The 18,791-nt window shown below is 56.8% G+C and overlaps 1 protein-coding gene across 2 annotated transcripts; it reads right to left on the bottom strand.

The window, feature by feature from the left end:
• Positions 1-2,981: 2,981 nt before the first annotated feature.
• N4BP3 (NEDD4 binding protein 3) lies at positions 2,982-15,495 on the bottom strand. Of its 2 annotated transcripts, none has more exons than XM_001093839.5 (5): positions 14,973-15,495; positions 9,148-9,498; positions 8,366-8,887; positions 7,709-7,963; positions 2,982-7,587 (listed from the first exon to the last, which is right to left on the bottom strand). In XM_001093839.5, exons 2-5 carry the CDS (start codon positions 9,466-9,468, stop codon positions 7,060-7,062), a joined length of 1,626 nt encoding a protein of 541 aa, XP_001093839.2. In that variant the 5' UTR covers positions 9,469-9,498; positions 14,973-15,495; the 3' UTR covers positions 2,982-7,059. The 2 variants fall into 2 exon arrangements, with proteins under 2 accessions (XP_001093839.2, XP_077793604.1); XM_077937478.1 differs by having other exon boundaries at positions 9,148-9,495; positions 14,973-15,231.
• Between the last annotated feature and the right edge of the window lie 3,296 nt (positions 15,496-18,791).

Below are 18,791 nucleotides of genomic sequence, written 5' to 3'. Positions count from 1 at the left end.
AAAAGCTAGGTATCTGTGTTGCCGACTTCTGCTCCCTTTTGGTTGGGCCTCATTCCAGGCCATCCTCCCCTTGAATCCTCCATGCCTCCCCATGCATCCCCCCTCTTCTTCCCCTTTGCACAACTTACTGTTTTTTGTTTTTTTTTTTTTTCCAAAATAGAGACGTGGTCTCCCTATGTCGCGCAAGTTGGTTGCGAACTCTTGGCCTCAAGAGATCCTCCACTCTCAGCCTTCGGAAGTATTGAGATTACTGGAGTGAGCCACCGTGCCTTGCCCTGTTTTGTTTTGTTTTCTTCTTTTCTTTTCTTTCTTTTTTCTTTTCTCCTTTCTTTTCTCCTTTCCTTTCCCTTTCCTTTCTTTGAGACAGAGTCTTGCTCTGTGACCCACGCTGGAGTGCAGTGGCATAATCTTGGCTCACTGCAACCTCCGCCTGCCAGGTTCAAGCAATTCTCCTACCTCAGTCTCCTGAGTAGCTGGGACTACAGGCACACACCACCATGACCGGCTAATTTTTTGTATTGTTAGTAGAGATGGGGTTTCACCATTCTGGCCAGACTGGTCTTGAATTTCTGACCTCGTGATCCGCCCACTTCGGCCTCCCAAAGTGCTGGGACTACAGGCGTGAGCCACCGCACCCAGCCGACCTGTTTTCTTTATAGCACTTGACTTGAAGTTATTTTGCATGTTTATTCATTCTGTCTTCTGGCCCCTACTCCCATCACCCTCTTTGGGGCCAGGCATGGCGGCTCACGCCTGTAATCCCAACACTTTAGGAGGCTGAGGAGGGAGGAATGCTTGTGCCTAGGAGTTCTAGACCAGTCTGGACAACATAGGTAGACCCTGTCTCTACAAATAACACAAAAGTTAGCCGGGTGTGGTGGCGCACATCTGTAGTCCCAGCTACTTGGGAGGCTGAGATGGGAGGCTGCCTAGGAGGTCGAGGCTGCAGTGAGCAGTGATCGCGCCACTGCACTCCAGCCTGGATAAGAGAGTGTGAGAGACCCTGTCTCAAAAACAAACAAACATGGGCCAGGCACGGTGGCTCATGCCTGTAATTCCAGTACTTTGGGAGGCCAAGGTAGTTGGATCATTTGAGGTCATGAGTTCAAGACCAGCCTGGCCAACATGGTGAAACCCCGTCTCTACTCAAAATATAAAAAACATTAGCCAAGTTGAGGTGTAGTGGCAGGCGCCTATAATCCCAGCTACTTGGGAGGCTGAGGCAGGTGAATCACTTGAGCCTGGGAGGCAGAGGTTGCGGTGAGCCAAGATTGCACCGCTGCACTCCAGCCTGGGCAACAGAGTGAGACCCTGTCTCAACAAAAAAACTCCACTGGGCGCACGTTTTGTCTTCATCACTGCCTTATCGCCAACACCACAGGCTTTGCGCACAGGAGGTACTCAGAGATAATCAAGAAGCCAGTGTCCTCCACATATACATAAGGAAACTGTGGCTTAATAACCTTATGATATATAGCAGGGGAGAAGGCCCACAGCAGGACTGCGTGCCCGCGGGGGCGTTGGGATGGCACATCCCAGAGATGCCTGCCCAAGCTTGAGGAGCCTGGGTGGCCCTGGCCCAAACAGAAGCCACTGGGGTGGAGAGTTGATTGAACCTTGCCTGGGGCCAAGGGGCCCAAGCCGCCTCCCAGCCAACCTGACCTCACAGGCTTTGGCAAATGCCCCAGGCTTCCCCACTTCCTCTCCGGGAGCCTTGGCCTGCCTCACAGCTAAGAAGGATGTGAGCAAAGTTGAGGTTCTCCCCCAGTATGTGGCCATCCTTGCATCTTGATATTATTTTCAAGTGTGCACCAAGTTGTATTAAATAGTTGATTTTGTCAGTCTTTCCCCATAGGGATTGTGTTTTTGTTTTTTGTTAGGGATGGGGAGGATTCCTTCAAAGCAATCAATTCTCCCATTAATTCAGTAGTAATCGAATTAACTTTTTGTCAGTGTAGAAGTTTTAAACATTCCCTGTATTCTCCGAAGTTTCAATAATTTGAGTCTCTGGAATAAAACTGACGGTAGACAGATGAACAGGAGAAAAGGCATGCAAATGTATTACATACATGCGCAGGAGTCCCACAAAATGTGAGACTCTAGTAAGGGCCAGATTGATGAAGTCTAAATAGCATTTGAGCTCCAAAAACTGGGGCCTGAGGTTTCTGGGAGGAGGTGGCGACAGATGCTAGGAGGTTGAGGGGAGGAAATGCATGGCAAACAAAGGCTGTCTTGTCATGCAGATAAAACCTCTCAAGTGGCTCAGTCCTCAGAAGAGATGGTATCACCTTCAGTATCCTTTCCTGTGAGTTAATCATCCATGTTTTATGAGATGCTAGGGAAAGGGCTCAAGACAATGGCATTCCTTCTGCAGGAACTTCCCTTAGAAACAAAAGATAACTTTAGAGAAGGCCCCTCCCTGCGCTTCAGGAGGGTTTTGGGAGGGAAGAGGAGTGAGCAATGGTCAGAGACTTTAGTTCAAAGCATTCAGCCTCCCACAGCTCCATACTTTGGGGTATCATTTTCTGAGCCCCAACACCAATTTCCTAGGATAGGATTTTTAAAATTTAACTCAATAAATGCAGGGTGGGCCAATCGCAGTGGCTCACGCCCATAATCTGAGCACTTTGGGAAGTTGAGGCGGGCGGATCACAAGGTCAGGAGATCCAGACCATCCTGGCTAACATGGTGAAACCCCGTCTCTACTAAAATTACACAAAATTAGCAGGGTGTGGTGGCGGGCGCCTGTAGTCCCAGCTACTTGGGAGGCTGAGGCAGAATTGCTTGAACCCGGGAGGCAGAGGATGCAGTGAGCCGAGATCGCGCCACTGTACTCCAGCCTGGCGACAGAGCGAGACGCCATCTCAAAATAAAATAAAATAAAATAAAAATAAATGCAAGGGTGGCGCATGGTATGACTTTTTTCCCAAATTTTTATCCAGTTATCCCAGCACCTCTTGTTAAAGAATCCTTCCTTACCCTTGTTTTGAAGTCCTTTATTGTGTAAGATTTTCTACAGAATAGAATCTATTTCTGGCTCTTCATTCTTTCTGTGAGGTGTAGATTATTTTTACACCAGTGTCGTATTTTTCTTGCTACTTTGTAATATGTTCTAATATTACATATTAGAGCAAAAGAATTAAACAATGCTCACAAAAAAGGAAAGATAAAAAAACCCATACAGTTATTGTGAAAGCAGATCAGTGGTTGCCAGGGGATGGGGTGGGGCAGGGGGGTGGACTAGAGGGCCACAGGAGAATGCTGGGGGGTGACAGAACTATTCTGTATCTTCATTGTCGGGTTCGTTATATAACTCTGCATTTATCAAAACTCTAAGTAGGTCCAGAGCAAAATGAAACCATGAGACCCCACCTCCTGGACGGATGAGTGAGCCAGCTGGGAACTCCTATGGCCCTCCAGCCTCTCCTCTCGTGACATAATCACTTTTGTTTTGTTGCAAGAAACATCGTTCTTGTTCTTTTCTGAATCCAATATGGATGCCTAAACCCCGACCCTCCAAGGGGGATGGGTTATCAATATCTGAACCGTCACTGCAGGGCCTGCGCCCTCTTTGCAGAAACCCCAACACCTACATCCCCTTAGTCTCAGAGAAATGCACCCAGCCTCCCAGATAGGCTTCCTCTGCCTGCTCCATGCTCTGCTGACCCACTCGCCACCATGGAGGCCCCTCTGTTGTCCCTAGTTCTGTCTGAGCACTTCTGGATCCTCCTCTGCTCTCCTTTCCTCCTGCCTGGCCCCAGTCGCTATTTGGAGCGGCCTCCCTCCTCCACCCACAGCTAAGTCCCATCAGGGCAGGGGACAGAGGGCCTTGGCCAGCTTGACTTCCTCACCTGAGAAGGCCCCGAATACATCACTGGAACGAATGGCAGCTGGCCCTGGAGTCCCTGTGCTTGCCACAGACCTGGTGCCCACGGATGTTGAACGAACATTCGGAGTAAGTCTCTTCCCCATCCACCCCACCCCAAGCTCAAACCCATTCTAGTATGGGGGGCTCTGGTTGCTCCTGACTCCACATCCCACCAGTGCCTTCTGGAGTTGCGGGGAAGACACCACCCTACCCTGGCAATGCCCACAGCTCAAAGGAGACGAGGCAAACCAACAATTACAGCAGCACGGAAAGCGCTGACGGAGAGAGGCATGGGGGCTGTGGGCGCAGGGAGAAGGGAGTGCCCAGGCAGGGGAGGTGGTGAGTTCAGGGAAGGTTTCTCAGAGCGCCGAGGGGCTCTGCCTGCAGGATGAGGGCTCAGAGGGCTCCAAGGTAAGAAGGAGGTACCACTATCAGTGACTAGAGGCCACTAGTGTGTCAGAAGCCTCAAGGGATGGACCAAGGGGCCCAGGGAGCTGCTGGAAGGGATGACACTGAGTGAAGGACTGGAGGCCCCAGAGGCAGGGAGCCCAGCACCAGAAGGCAGCCACCTTCTGCAGAGCTGGCTGCCCGGACCAAGCCTGCTGGGGAGGGGCTGCAGGGAAGGCTAAGCCAGGGCAGCTAGGAACCTGAGGCCCCACCAGCAGGAGGGAGGGGCTGCCCCGAGGTGGTAGCCACTACAGTGACACCTGTGATCAGTGACACCTGTGGTCGGTCGGCCCAGAGCCACCCAGCCGGCTGGGAGACCCAGGAACTGGTTTGTCCAGCCTGGATGAGCTGACGGGGATCCAGCTCCGAGACACCCCAGGTTCAGGTTCAGCTCTTGTGCCCTCCCCTTACATCTGGGCCTGGCTTTGGTTTCTGGCACACCTGCCAAGTTTTGGTACCTCCCACCCACTCCCACTGGCTGTACTGGCCAGCCCAGCTCCCTAATTGCTGGGTGGGGAACTGTTCTGCAGAGCTGGAATACCAAGGTGGACCCTGGCACCAGGTGTGTGGGCACCTGGCCTGATGGGCCCCTGGCCATGGAGGCTGTGATAAAGGCATCTGGCCAGCACCTGGCTCTGAGGGGCCCTCTGGAGGAGCCATTGTCTCAGAAATTTCCGTTTGGGGTTTGGAGGAGTTTGTGAAATGGGAATGGGTACCAAGGGGGTGTGTAGAGGATTGGCCTGCCTGACCTGGGCACTCCCCCTTTCCCTCCTCAGGCAGACAGGAGCTCAGGTGTGGGCCTGCAAGGGTCTCAGATAGGCCTACGGGATCTGTCTGGGACACAGGCTCCACCCCAGCCTGGCCAGTGCCAAGACAAGCTGGGGCTGACAGGAAGGAATGGGGTAGAGGGTGGGGCCAAGAAGGGGCCTGCACTGTCTCCAACCCAGACGCTGGCTTTTGGAGGCCAGGCTCCCAAACACACCCCCTCGGACACACCCACCACCCACAAGCACATCTTTACACACACCTGCCACTTACATGGCCATAAACACACCATCGCCACAGCAGGTAGTGCACACGCCTCACTCTCTGCCCTGAAAAGGCGGGGTCTCCCAGCTCATGCCTCACGCCCGTCCCCCGACATCCATGTGCACTAACTCCACTTCACAACCAAGACCCACCTGTGGGCCCTGAGGGGCTGCCAGGCATGGCCAGGGTAGCCAAAGGGAGTGATCTGTAGCTGTCTGCAGACAACTTCTCCGAAGTTCCCTGAGCTGCCCTGTCAGGGAAGGGACTGGTGAGCTGACCAGTGTGCAGGCCCCCCTGGGGCAGGAGCTCATCTAATTCAGCCTGTGCCCCACATTCACAAGGGCCCAGCACAGCCCCTGGCGCACAGTAAGCACGCAATGCCCGGCAGCCGGTCCAACGATGAGTGTGTAAGGAAGCTGAGCTTCCTCTAAGGAAGGGAGAGACGCCACTCGCACAGCCAGACTGAAGCTGTGTTCCAGGCCAGGCACCCAGCCGGGGAGCAAAGGCCCAGAGCGCAAGCCAGGCCTGTGAGAGGCCAGAGGCATGTGTGGGTTTTAGGGACCAGCCTCAGCTGACAGCAGGGATCTGGGAGGACTGACTGTCCTAGAGCCTGGTGCAGGAGAGAGGCAAGGCGGGGCGGGGAAGGCTTTCTCCTGGAGAGCTTTCCAGAATGCAAATCAGTCACATTTCACCCCTACTTAATATTGCCCCAGAGCCCCACTGCTGATGGGGAAATGCTTCCATTCCTTGCTGTGGTAAAGGTTCTTTACCAAGAAACCCATAAGCTTGCCCACCTCTTCTCCTGCACCTTCCTACGAACAGGGAATGAGGCAGAGCAAGGGGCTGGGAAGGATACTGTTCTTCCTGGCCCCTCCACTTCTAGGGCCCCCACTCCTATGGAGGGAGGGAGACAGGAGGTGGCTTCTGGGAGGGGCAGGGCCTGAGCCTGTGGATACTCCTGGGGCCCAGCCTTCCCACCAGTAAGACATTTCATGTTCTCAAGATGCCCTGGTTGACTTGCCCTTTGTTTTCTTGGTATTCCCTGATATTGTTCCTTCTGAAAAATCCACTGGTGCTAAAGAAAGGAATTCCAGCCCACACGGCAGCTAAGGAACTGTGTGGGGCTGAGGCAAGGAGTAGGATTCCTCTGCTCACAACATACATGCCCCGTGGCCACGAAGACAGGTGCAGGGCACACCCTCCCACTGACCACTGGCTATGGGAGGAGCTGCTGCCCAGGTCAACAGCCTCAATCCTGACCATCCATCATCCTCTGGTCTCAGGTCAGGGACAGGCTCAGCGTATTCTGAGCCTCTGGTAGAAAACGGTGGTTTTATTCTGGGGGAGGCTAATGTTCCCACCCCAGCATCCTTCCATGGAGGAAGGCCCCAGTCCAGGTCTTCAGCCTCCCTTTGACCTGCCCTTCGGGACCCTGGGGCTGGTGATCCCCCAGCCTCCTTCTCTGGGCCACATCCACTCCAGGAAGCAGGGCTGGGCCCTGCCTAGGTGCTCCTCTGCCAGGAGGGCCTTGTGCTGGCTCCTGCCAAGGCACCCTACCCAGCCCACGGCCCCACTGGATTCCTCCTCTCCTTGCGCCTCCCCAGCCCTGGCCTGGCCTCTGCAGGTTCCACCCCAATCAGTGCAAGGGAAGGCTGAGCCGGCCGTCTCAGGGCACCTTCTGACAGTGTTTCTGCTGTCAGCTCGCTCTGCTGGCCTCAGATCTTGGAGGACTCGAGCCGGGGACTCCAGGGCGTGGGGGGCTCCCGCAGTGCCCGCAGTTCCTGCTCCAGTGCCTGGTTGCGGCGGTACATGTCCATGTAGCCCCCCTGGATCTCCCGCTGGTAGCGCAGTACGCGCTCCTTCTCCTCCTGCCAAGTCCGCCGCTCCTGCTCGAAGCGCAGCGCCTGCTCCTGGCCCCGAAGTCGCTCCTGCAGCAGCTCAGCCCGCAGCTGCTCAGCACCATCCCTGGCCTCGCTGCCTCCTGCCTCCCCCAACAGGCCCCTGCTCTTGCAGTCATCAGTCTCACAGCTGCCTGGGGCTTCCTCCCGAGGGGCCTGCTCCTGCAGGCTGCGCACAGCCTGGCGCAGCCGGACCAGCTCTGCGTCCTGAGCCTGGGCTTGTGCCCTGCTGCCCCGAAGTTGTGTCTTCAGACTGAAGATCTCCGCCAGCTTCTGGGCCAGTTCCGCCTGGGCTTCGCGCAGCTGCTGCTTCAAGAGGCTAATCTCTGCTGTCTTCTGGCACACCTGGGGGATGGGGAGGACGCAAGCAAAGTAGGGTGTGGGGAGCAGGTTTGGGAGGGGGCAGGCAGAGGAAGGGACCGGCAATGGAGATGGGAGACTCTCGGAGCCCTGTGTCATCTCTCACCTCCCATCGGGCTTCCTCCTCTGGTCGTGCACTGGGGTCAGCCTCTGAGAGGGTGCCGGGGGCCCGAGGCTCTGGAGCCAGGCCCTGCTGAGCGCGCAACTCCTTGCGCAGGCGCCGCTGCTCCTGTTGAGCCATAAACAACTGCAGCTGGAGGTTGCGCTCGCTGCGCTCAGCCTTCTGGGTCACCTCGTGCAGCCGCTCCACATACAGGCGCTTCAGCTCAGCCAGCCACAGCCGCTGGCGCTCCTCCAGCACCTGTCAAGGGGAAGAGATGCATCCACCGTGGCCCTGCCCCCTAGACGCGACCCAGAGCTCCACCTGATACTCCAGCCACTGATCGCATCCTGTGCCCCTACACCACAGGACCCAGCCACACATGCGCTTTAACCCGGGATGCCCTCTAGGGTGAGGTGTCCCCATCACATGGCCCTCCCAGGGAGCCTCTCTCCTTCCTTCCCACACAACTCCAAGGCAAGGACCCCCAGTGACATGACATCCCCACCACCTGGGATGGAGGGGAAGGAAGCTGAGCCAGCCCCCTCTTTCTTGCTCTCTTGTGTCCATGGCCATGTGGGTGAGCTGGCTATGGCCCCTCTTTCTGGCCTGTACCCCAGTGCTGAGGCACAGAACAGGACTCCAGGGCAGGGGCCCCCTCACCTGCGTGAAGGGGTTGGAGCCGTCCTCATTGCCGAGCCCCCTCTTGAGCTCCTCGCAGGCCTCGGGCAGCACGGCTCCCATCTCCTCAGCAGAGGAGCAGGAGAACTCGTAGGGCGGTGGTGGCTCGGGCAGGCAGCTCAGCACAGCTGGTGGCCCAGCCTCCTTGGGTCCTCGAGAGGCCCGGTCCAGGGAGCCCCCGAGGTGGTTAAGGTGGCCCAGGGAGGAGCTGAAGGGGCCAGGGCCAGTACCAGGACTGCGACCAAAACTACCCCCACTGGAGGAGTCGGACAGGCTGGGCTCGGGCTCAGGGCCGCCCTCATCTAGGCTGAGGGCGTGCAGCAGCTGTGCCCGGGCCTGGCTGGCCTGGGGCCCGGGGCTCAGGGGCGGGTGGCAGGCCAGCGTGTGCAGGCTGCCATTGCTGCGCCACAGCTTCTGGCCTTTGTGGACTGCCAGGCTCTGCATGGACAGGAAGCCTTTCCCGTTGCCCGCCGTAGGCTTGAACACCGAGGGGCGAATGCGGCACTGCCAGAAAGGGTAGAGAGGGCAGGTGTGAGACCTGGGCAGCTGCCTGCTCTACCTCCTGATGCTCCCACAGCCCCTGAGGGATCCTCTTTGAGACCGCAGGGCACGTGCCACCAGGAGGCAGTGAACAAGTCTCAGGCCAGCCCATGGCACGATTTTCGTATCTCAGCATGCCCCATCCCCACCCCATCCCAACATCAGGGTCTCCAAGGAGACTCCACCCTCCCCACACCTTGTAAGGGGCATGGGCAGAGGTGCACCTTGTCGAAGCGGCCCCGCTCCGGCAGCGAGGTCTTGCTGAAGTCACCCGCGCGAGGATGTTCCCGGTAGTAGAGAGTGGCATAGTCCGCAGGCTCGTTGCGAGGGGCCCGCTTGGTGCTCTTGCCGTCCTTCTTGGGGAAGTGCAAGTAGCTGAAGAGCTCACGATGGCCCAAGCCCTTCCGGAGGAGCCCGTCAGGCTGGCGGGAGCCCTGAGACCCGGCAAGGGCCGCCCGCAGCTCTTCAGGGGACAAGTCGTGCCGTTCCAACAGGCTGCCCACGCTGCCCATGGCAATGCCAGCAGGGCCTGGGGCTGTGGCCATGAATTTTCAACAGGGCACAGGCAGCTGCTTCTGGGAATTGGAAAGCTCCATTAGGGGCAGGTGGGCACTGGCTACCCAACTTCCCTGGGGCCTGAAAACAAGGCACTTGCTCCCTGTAGCTCCCCACAACCTGGCCCAGGCCCAGGTCCAAGGCAGATGTGGGTCCAAGGGAGAACCCCGGGACAGGATCCCTTGACTGGCAAGAGAAGGAAGTACAAGCCCCAAAGCCACCTGCCCATCTGCCACTTGCTGGACTGAGTCTAAGAAAGAACAATGGCGCCCCAGCCATGCTCGGAAGGGCCAGCTCCACCTAGGGGCCTGTGTGGGATTCAGAAATACGGAGGGATAGGCCCTGAAGCAGCAGGACAGGAACCCTCCTCCCAGCACTGGGCCCGCACAGGGCTAAGGAAGACAAACTCAGCCTGGCTGAACCTGACCTTGCTTACCCTCCTGCCATGGGAGAGGGATCTGTGGGGTGGGGAGAAGGCACAGAGACCCAAGGCCAGTGGGACCCTCCTTCCCACGGGAGAGGGATAACCTCCCTGCAGCTCCTCTTCCTGCAAAGGGTCAAAGCTCCCCAAGGGAAACATCTGGCATGGGGTGGGGGAGGGTTGGGGGCTTCAGTGGGAGGGATACAAACAGGAAGGGCCCAAAAGGAGGAAGGATGACGTGAACAATGGCCACAGTTTCCGGGACAGGTGTTCCCGTCTGGGCAGTGGTGGGAGGAGGAGGGAAGGGGCAGCTGGACTCACGCCAGCCCCTGCATATGCTCTTATTTCAAAGCCCACCACCCGGCAGGGTGGGTCCCAAATCCTAACCCTGGCGGAACCAATCGGTGTGTGACCCCGGCTAAGCCACTAACTCAGTGAGCCTGGGCTTCCGCACACACGCCCTGGTGACGATAACACTTATCACTGGGATGCTGGGAGGATGGGGTGGGATAGCATGACAGAGCACCCAGTCCAGGGCCTGGGCCACAGCCAGGGTCAACAGGCCGGCTGGAGCCGAGCTCAGCCAGGCACATAAACATCACCAAGGGACTAAGCTGACAGACCAGCTTCCACCTGTGCTGGACCACACACTCTGGAGGCAGGGCTGGTACCTAGCCCCCTGGGGATCCTGTGAACAGCCCACTGCCCAGCATGGAGCGGGCGTGCAGAAAGGTCTGGCCGAGTGAACAAACGCCACCTTCTCTGCCTCCCACCTGAGCAGCTGCTCCCATTCTCGAACAGAAGTCCAGCAGGCAGGCTGCAGCTGTGAGTCCCCTACTGCCACCCATGCTTCCGGGCACCCACTCCTGCCCCAAACAATGGTCGTTAGGAGGTTCCATCTTCCTCAGCCATTTCCAGGTTTTGTGTTTGTGGAAGACAAAGGTCTTCGGGAGGGGGACCTGCCCCAACCCCACAGTCTCACCTCACCCTGTGCAAAAATGACCTCAGCTCTCCCCCCACCAACCCCCAGACCCAGGATGGGGCGAATCTGGGTTTGCATACCCCACCCAGCCCAGCCCCTGAGAACACACATTGCAGGCCACATAGGGGATGCATCCAGGTAAGGAATCATAGGGGCTGGGTTCGTACAGTGATTCAGCCCCGCATAGGGGTCCTGCTGAGTCTTTTTTTTTTTTTTGGAGACAGGGTTTTGCTCTTCACTCTGTCACTCAGGCTGGACTACAGTAGTGCAACCATAGCTCACTGCAGCCTCGAACCCCTAGGCTCAAGCCATCTTCCCACTTCAGCCTCCTGAGTAGCTAGAACCACAGGTGTGTGACACTGCCCAGCTACTGACCCTTCTTAAAGGTAAGGTCAGTGGGGCTCAGAAAGGTGAAGTAATTTGCCCAAGGTCACAGCTGGTCAGAGCTGCCCAATGTCTAGTGGGGACTTAGGATGTCACTATCTACAGCCAAAAGCATTGGAATGGAAGCATCCTGCCTCCTCGTCTGATACCTCCTTGCCACGACAAGCCCACCCAGCCAGAGACGTGGTTTGTCCACGAGCACACTCAACTCCTGTTGCTGCTTCTTGGGGAGGGGACAGCAGAGACCTGCTCTCCAGCCTGCCCTCACTCTCTCCAGGGGACTCCAGACACAAATGCTCCGCCTTTTGCCATGCCTCAGTTTCCGCATCTCTGAAGGGGGAAAGGGCCGGGCACGGTGGCTCACACCTGTAATCCCAGCACTTTGGGAGGCTGAAGCAGGAGGATCACTTGAGCCCAGGAGTTTGAAACCAGCCTTAACAACATAGCGAGACCCCATCTCTATTTATTTTAAAAAAAGAAAAAAAAACAATGAAGTGGGAAAGACCCTGCCTGCCCAGCCTTCCTCAAAGGATTACTCCCAGTCAGAGATGCAGGGGAAAGGGCTTGTGAACTGTAAGCCCCGTGTGGCCCTGGGGGCGGCGACATTGGCAGCAGTGTCACATACGTCCACCTGCACCCCAAATGCACACCACCTCAGCTTCCCGTGGGCAGATGCTCATTTCCTGTCTCGGGGAGAGATAACAGACCCCCAAGGTTCCCCACCAGACATCTCAGGTCCAGGGAGAGTCCTTGAGCTAGAGGTAGCCATGGGCCGCAACAGTGCATACAGCCACACACACCGCAGTGTGCCACATGTCAGCCCCACCCAGCAGCACAGAGAGCCCATGTTAGAGGACACGGTGCAGACAGTCACGTCCAGCAGCAAACACAATCATACAGCTGTGCACAAGGTCACCCACAGCACTGAGCACCTTCCAGGACACACTGACAAAGCAGGAGCAGCCCAGCGGCGTGATGACACAGTGTCCTTCCCAGCCCCTGGGCTAGTGAAGGAGCAGCAGACAGCCCCTTCCCTTTGTCTCTCCTTAGGCCCCCCACCATTCCCGCTGTGCCCCTCCTGGCTGACTTCTCTGACTGTATTATCGGCTCCCCCAGCAGGGCTGAGGCCCCCAGCTTTCAGGACGCTCCTCCCTGCCTGTGTCACAGAGTGAGGACAGTCTCTTCCTAAAGGGGTCCATCCCACCTCCACCCCCTCCCCCAACACACACATTCCTTCCTTCCTGTTGCTTGGAAGCCCAGGGATTGCCTGCTCAGGGCAGGGCAGCTGTGCAGGCTGGAGGGGATTTGGTGGGGGAGGAGGGAGGGACGACAGCAAGTGCCTTGCAGCCTTACTGGAACATCAGAGCAAAAAGCCGGGGCCTCTGCATGGGTCGTGGAGAGAAGGGTAGGGGGACAAGTCAAGTGCCTGGGCTTCCCTGCCCTGGAAGCTGCAAACCCCAACCACCCAGCTGGCTAGATTTGGGCCGGGACGCTCAAGCCTCATTCTCCACAGGTCCTGGCTGGCCCCAGTAAGGCCTCTTTACTCCTGCTCGCTGCCACCAGTCCCCTCACCCCTCTCCAGTCCCCAAGATTAGCGGGCAGCACTGGAATCTCTGTGTTCAGAGAGATTCCTGTCTTTCAGACCAATCCTTGGTGGAGATGGAAGACACAGCTGCCCTGGCCAGGAAGCAAAGGAGAGGACGCACTTTCTTTGAGGGGGGCATCCCAGAGCCTGTTGGTGCCTTTTTGGGTCACGCCAAGGGGCACTATCACATCCTCATGAGACACACAGGAGATGAGTTCTGTCATCCCCCACTTCACAAGAGGAAACTAAGGTTCAGAAAGTGAAGTAACGCGCCTAAGGTCATGTTCAGCCGCAGGGGAGAAAGCACACAGGCTCCCAGGATTAGAAGTCCTCTCTGACCCCACCTCGCATTGCCTCTGGGGTGGGACATTCCAGTCCCCACACGGGTAGGAGTGCTGCCTGCCCTGGCTACAGTCAGCCCCTCCTGAGCCCTGGCCCAAGGGAAAGGTCCCACCACCTGCTGGGGGATCAGCTCTGCTAAGGGGCGTGTCTGCAGCTGCCCCTAAGAATGGGACTGGAATGTCCCAGCTCCAAAAGAGGGGGTAGTAGGCAAGGGGGGCCCAGAGAGGGGTTTGGAGAGGCTGGCCCACCCCATCCCCTCTGTGACAGACACTTGAGGCAGAGACCAGGGGCTAAAGCCTGCAGAAGCAGTGCTTAGTATCACTATATAGTCCTTCACGGCTGTACCACACTCTACAATTTTTTATCAGTCCTTCTATTTCATTCTCATTTCATCTCCACAATAGCCTCGTGAGGGCAAACAGGACAGTAATTACCCTCAATCCATTTTACAGATCGGGAAACTAAGGCCTAGGAAGGCGAGGTGAGTTGTCCAAGATCCCACAGTGAGAAGCAGTCTCAACTTCCTGGGCAAGGTCCTCTCTACCTTAGTAGGTTGTCCTAAACCAGGGGTCACAGGTTCTCCTCCATGGGCACACACTGCTCTGTATGTATCGCATGTATGTCTGCCCGGGCCTTCACGCCTGTTTCTTCCAAGGACACCTGCAACCAGGCTGCTCTAGATTGCGGTCCACCCGGCCTGGAATCGAATCCCTCCTGCTGCCCCCCAGGTCAGGAAGAAATAGAGGAAACCTGCCCCATGGGGACTCCGAGTCCCTGTGCTAGCTCTAGCTCTAGAGGCGGTGGCAGAAGCAGGCTGGCCGCATTCATTGACAGTCTCGCACATGCACACCCACACGCTGCCAGCCGGTAGAGAAGCCCTGCCTGGGAGGGCCCTGGGAGGAGGCCGATCACCGCGCCCAGGATGGCCTCCTGCGTCGCTCCCTCCCGAGGATAGCCAGGCCCAATCTGTTCCTATGTAGTTGGGGTCAGGGGGCCGCCCGGTAGGAGACAACGGATCTCAGTTCTCTTTCTGGATACAGCCAGGGCCCTGATTTCGGCTCGGCCCCAGGCCAGCCCTCACTTTAGCCAAAGGCTGTGGCCGGGACTGGATCGGGTGCTCTGGCGGTCAAGACCTAGGAATGTCCCCTACCCGCAGACCCGCAGCTGCAGCCCGGTGGACCGGGAATACCTCCTTTATAGGAGATGTGAGAGGAGGCGAGAGATCTCATGAGGAAGTCAGAGGGGCAAATGAGGTTGGCATCCCCATGGAATTTGTCTCAGGAAAGCAGGGGTGAAGACGAGGGCTCCCCAGAGCTGCGTGAGGTCCCCGAGCTACCTGGGGGGCGGGGTGGGAGGCGCGTCTCCTCCTGGCCCCTCCCTGGGGCCTGCCGGGAGCGGCTGGGCAGGGGGGCGGAGGCCGAGGTCAGACTCCGGCGCCAAGGACGCCTGCCCCACCCAGCCGTGGCGCAGGGGTCCTGCGCGCTGCTCCCAGGAAAGCGCGTTTGCAGGGGTTGGGGACAGCAAGGTAGCCTACCGCCTGCCCCTCCAGCGGAGCCTCAGGGTCGGTCCCCGATCCGGCGCCTCGGTGACGGGGAGCAGGGGACACCTGGGCGCACGCCGCACCTTGCCACCCCCGCCCATCTCTCAGACGGGAGCCTCGGCCAGCGGGGCAGCAGCTTTGCTAAGGACGCCGGAAAACCGTACCTTGGCGACCCGCCCCAACCCCTCTCCACCCCCCGAGTCCAGCCCGGGTCCCCAGCCCCTCGCGCGCCCCACTTACCATGCTGGCGACGCGCTCGCCGGCCCGCGGCTCTGCAGCCCTGGCGCGTCGCAGCTCCTCCGCGCGGATTTGAACCCTCCTGCAAGGCGCCGGCTCGGGCCGGGACTGCGAGCCGGATCGGAGCCGCGGAGCGGCAGGCGCCGGGAAAACGCGGGCGGGCGGGCGGGCGGGCGCCGGCGCCGGAGCCGGATTGGCGAGGGACGGACGCGCTCCGCGGCGCTCGATCGCCTGCCCCAAAGGCGGAGGGAAAACCCGGCCTGACTCACCGGCGCGCGGCGAGCCCACAGCCCGGCCCCGGCCCCCGGATGTGGGGGGCGGGGCCGCCTACCCGCGAGCCAACCTGGGCCCCGCCCGGCCCCGACCGCGCCCCCGGCCCGGACCCGCCAAGGCGCCGCATGGCGGTGGCCGGGGGAACCTGGGCCGGCTGCACCTCGCGTCGCTGCCTCCCTGAGCGCTCCAGCTCGGACACGAGGGGTGGGCAGCCCCAAGCGCGGCCCACGCCCCAGAGAGCGCACAGCCAGCCGGCTCCTCCTCCCCCGCCGTTCGCCTTGCCCGCCTCCTCCAAGGGAGAGGCGCGTGAGGTCCCTCACCTCCCTAATTGTAGCCGCCTCCTCTCCGGAAAATACGATTTCCCCGCTTTGGGGCTGAACCACAGTAGCTGAACCACGGTAGTGCTTTGAGAAGTGAAAAGATTTTACCCCACGACTCTGGCTGAATTGGGCACAAAGTTATTTTCTTTTTGCCTCCAAAGTGTTCTAGGGGCAGCAAAATCAGGTGCCTTCAGGGGCCAGAAAAATTACGCAAATGAGTCGTGAGCTTCCTACTGTAAGACAGTAGGAAGACATGAAAACAGACACAGACACGTAAAGAATTCATATTCGAGAAATCAAAACACCGTTTCTAATTCAAAAGTTAAGCATAGAGTTACCATATGACCCAGCAATTATATTCCTCAAACAAGTAATGGTCTTAGAAGTACTAGTCACAATAGTCAAAGAGCCAAAAGGTGGAAATGGCCCAAACTAACGATTGATGAGAGTGTAAGCAAACTATGGTAGAGTCATTCAGTGGACTATTATTCAGCTATAAGAAAGAAATGAGGCCACGTGATGACTCATGTCTGAAATCTCCCAGCACTTTTGGAGACCAGGAGTTCAGGAACAGCCTGGGCAACTCGCAAAACCCCATCTCTATCTTAAAAAAAAAAAAAAAAAAAAAAAAGGCCCGATGTGATGTGGTGGTTCACCCCTGTAATCCTAGCATTTTGGGAGTCCAAGGCAGGCGGCTCACTTGAGGTCAGGAGTTTGAGACCAGCCTGGCCAACATGTTGAAATTCCGTCTCAACTGAAAACACCAAATATTAGTCAGGCATGGTGGAGCAAGCCTGTAATCCCAGCTACTCGGGAGGCTGAGGCAGGAGAATTGCTTAAACCCAGGAGGCAGAGTTGCAATGAATGGTGATTGCGCCACTACACTCCAGCCTGGTTGATGGAATAAGACTCTGTCTCAAAAAAAAAAAAAAAAAAAAAAAAAAAAGGAAAGAAGAAAAGAAAAAGAGGAATGAAATACTGATATGCTGATGATACCTGTTACAACATGGATGAACCTCCAAAACATTATGGCAAGTGAAAGAAACCAGACACAAAGCCCATATGTGTTAATGATGCCATTTATAATAAGTAAGTAAATCCATACAAACAGAAAGCAGATTAGAACCAGAGGCTGTGGGGAGAGAGAAAGGCAGAGTGATTGCCTAAGGAGCATAGGGTTTCCTTCTGGGATGAGGAAAATGTTTTGGAGCTTGATAGAGGTGGTGGTTGCACAACATTATGAATATACAAATGTCATTGAATTGTTTGCTTTAAAATGGCTAGTTTTATGGTATGCACACCTCAATTTAAAAAAAACTTGTCACTTGTGGAACAAATTTGGCCCACGGCACAAATTTGCAACCCCTTGTGTTCTGTGGTGTCCTTACGCATTCTTTTTTTTGTTTGTTTTTTTGTTTTTTTGTTTTTGAGACAGAGTTTCTCTCTGTCACCAGGCTGGAGTGCAGTGGCGCAATCCTGGCTCACTGCAACCTCTGACTCCCTGGTTCAAGTGATTCTCCTGCCTCAGCCTCCCGAGTAGCTAGGATTACAGGCATACACCACCACTTCCAGCTAATTTTTGTATTTTTAGCAGAGCTAGGGTTTCACCATGTTGGCCAGGATGGTCTCGATCTCCTGACCTCGTGATCTGCCTGCCTCGGCCTCCCAAAGTGCTGGGATTACAGGCATGAGCCACAGTACCCGGCTCCAATTCTTGTTTGGACAACATAGAACCTCTAGGAAGAACTTCTGGCGGGGCACTTTGGTGGTTCACGCCTGTAATCCTAGTACACTGGGAGGACAAGGTGGGCAAATCACTTGAGGTCATGATTTCCCTGCCTCGGCCTCCCAGTGTGCTGGGATTACAGGCCTGAGCCACCATGCCTGACCAGAAGAATTTTTTCTTTTCTTTTCTTTTTTTGAGACAGAGCCTTGCTCTGTCACCCAGGTTGGGGTGCAGTGGCGTGATCTCCGCTCGCTGCAAGCTCCGCCTCCTGGATTCACGCCATTCTCCTGCCTTAGCCTCCCGAGTAGCTGGGACTACAGGCGCCCACCACCACACTTGGCTAATTTTTTGTATTTTTAGTGGAGATGGGGTTTCACCGTGTTAGCCAGGATGATCTCGATCTCCTGACCTCGTGATCCTCCCCACTTGGCCTCCCAAAGTGCTAGGATTACAGGCGTGAGCCACTGCGCCCAGCAAATTTTTTTTTTGAGATGGAGTTTCACCCTTGTTGCCCAGGCTGAAGTGCAATGGCATGATCTCAGCTCACCGCAACCTCCACCTCCCAGGTTCAAGCGATTCTTGCCTCAGCCTCCCGAGTAGCTGGGATTACAGGCATGTGCCACCATGCCCGGCTAATTTTGTATTTTTAGTAGAGACGGGGTTGGTCAGGCTGGTCTTGAACTCCCGACCTTAGGTGATCCACCTGCCTCTGCCTCCCAAAGTGCTGGGATTACAGGCGTGCGCCCAGCCAGAATTTCTAAAGAAGTGCCAGACTTCAGAGAACTTGTCTAAGAAAACTCATTAATAGCTGCTCTGGGTCTCAGTCCTTGGTAGGGTTACTCATTGGGACAGATGAAGTTTCAGAGCAAGAACCTAGTTGGCTGTTTGGGGGACCGGAGGAAAGGCCTCACTGGAGCAATGGCTTTTGAGATGGTCCTGGAAGCATTTCCACTGAGGAGTGTCTCCAGCAGAGCATATAGCAGTGCTAGAGAAGGCAGGGCACGTTCAGCTCGCTAGTGAGGTCCAAGCCCTGGGTGGGAAAGGTTAGTGGCGGGAAAGGACGAAGGTGGCACCCGAGAGCAGACCCAGAGAAGCCTCTTGAAGTGGGTGCTGGGAGCCTCCGAAGTGTTGAGAGAGAGGAGCTTGTGCACGCAGCTGGACATGGGGCCTGTGAGGTGGCACAGGCAGGCAGGGAGGTTGGGTCCCCTGGGTCTCTAGGGAAAGAAACGGGCCAAGGAGGGCCTGGAAGCTGGAAGCTGCCGGGAAGGTGTTCGTTCTGTCAACTGAGTGGGACAGACAGAGAGAGAGGTGTTTTAGAGAGGGTTTGAACGAAGGTTCTTGTAAGAATCCACTTGCTAGAAGTGGCATGAGGAAGAGACAGAGGGGTCACAGATAAGTTCTGATGAAAACTCAGATTCTGAGTTGGGTGCAGTGGCTCACGCCTGTAATGCCAACACTTTGGGAGGCCGAGGCAAGAGGATTTCTTCGGCCCAGGAGTTCCCT

Source organism: Macaca mulatta, chromosome 6 (assembly GCF_049350105.2).
Source record: "Macaca mulatta isolate MMU2019108-1 chromosome 6, T2T-MMU8v2.0, whole genome shotgun sequence".
Taxonomy (NCBI): domain Eukaryota; kingdom Metazoa; phylum Chordata; class Mammalia; order Primates; family Cercopithecidae; genus Macaca; species Macaca mulatta.
This window is presented reverse-complemented; position numbering and strand designations above follow the sequence as displayed.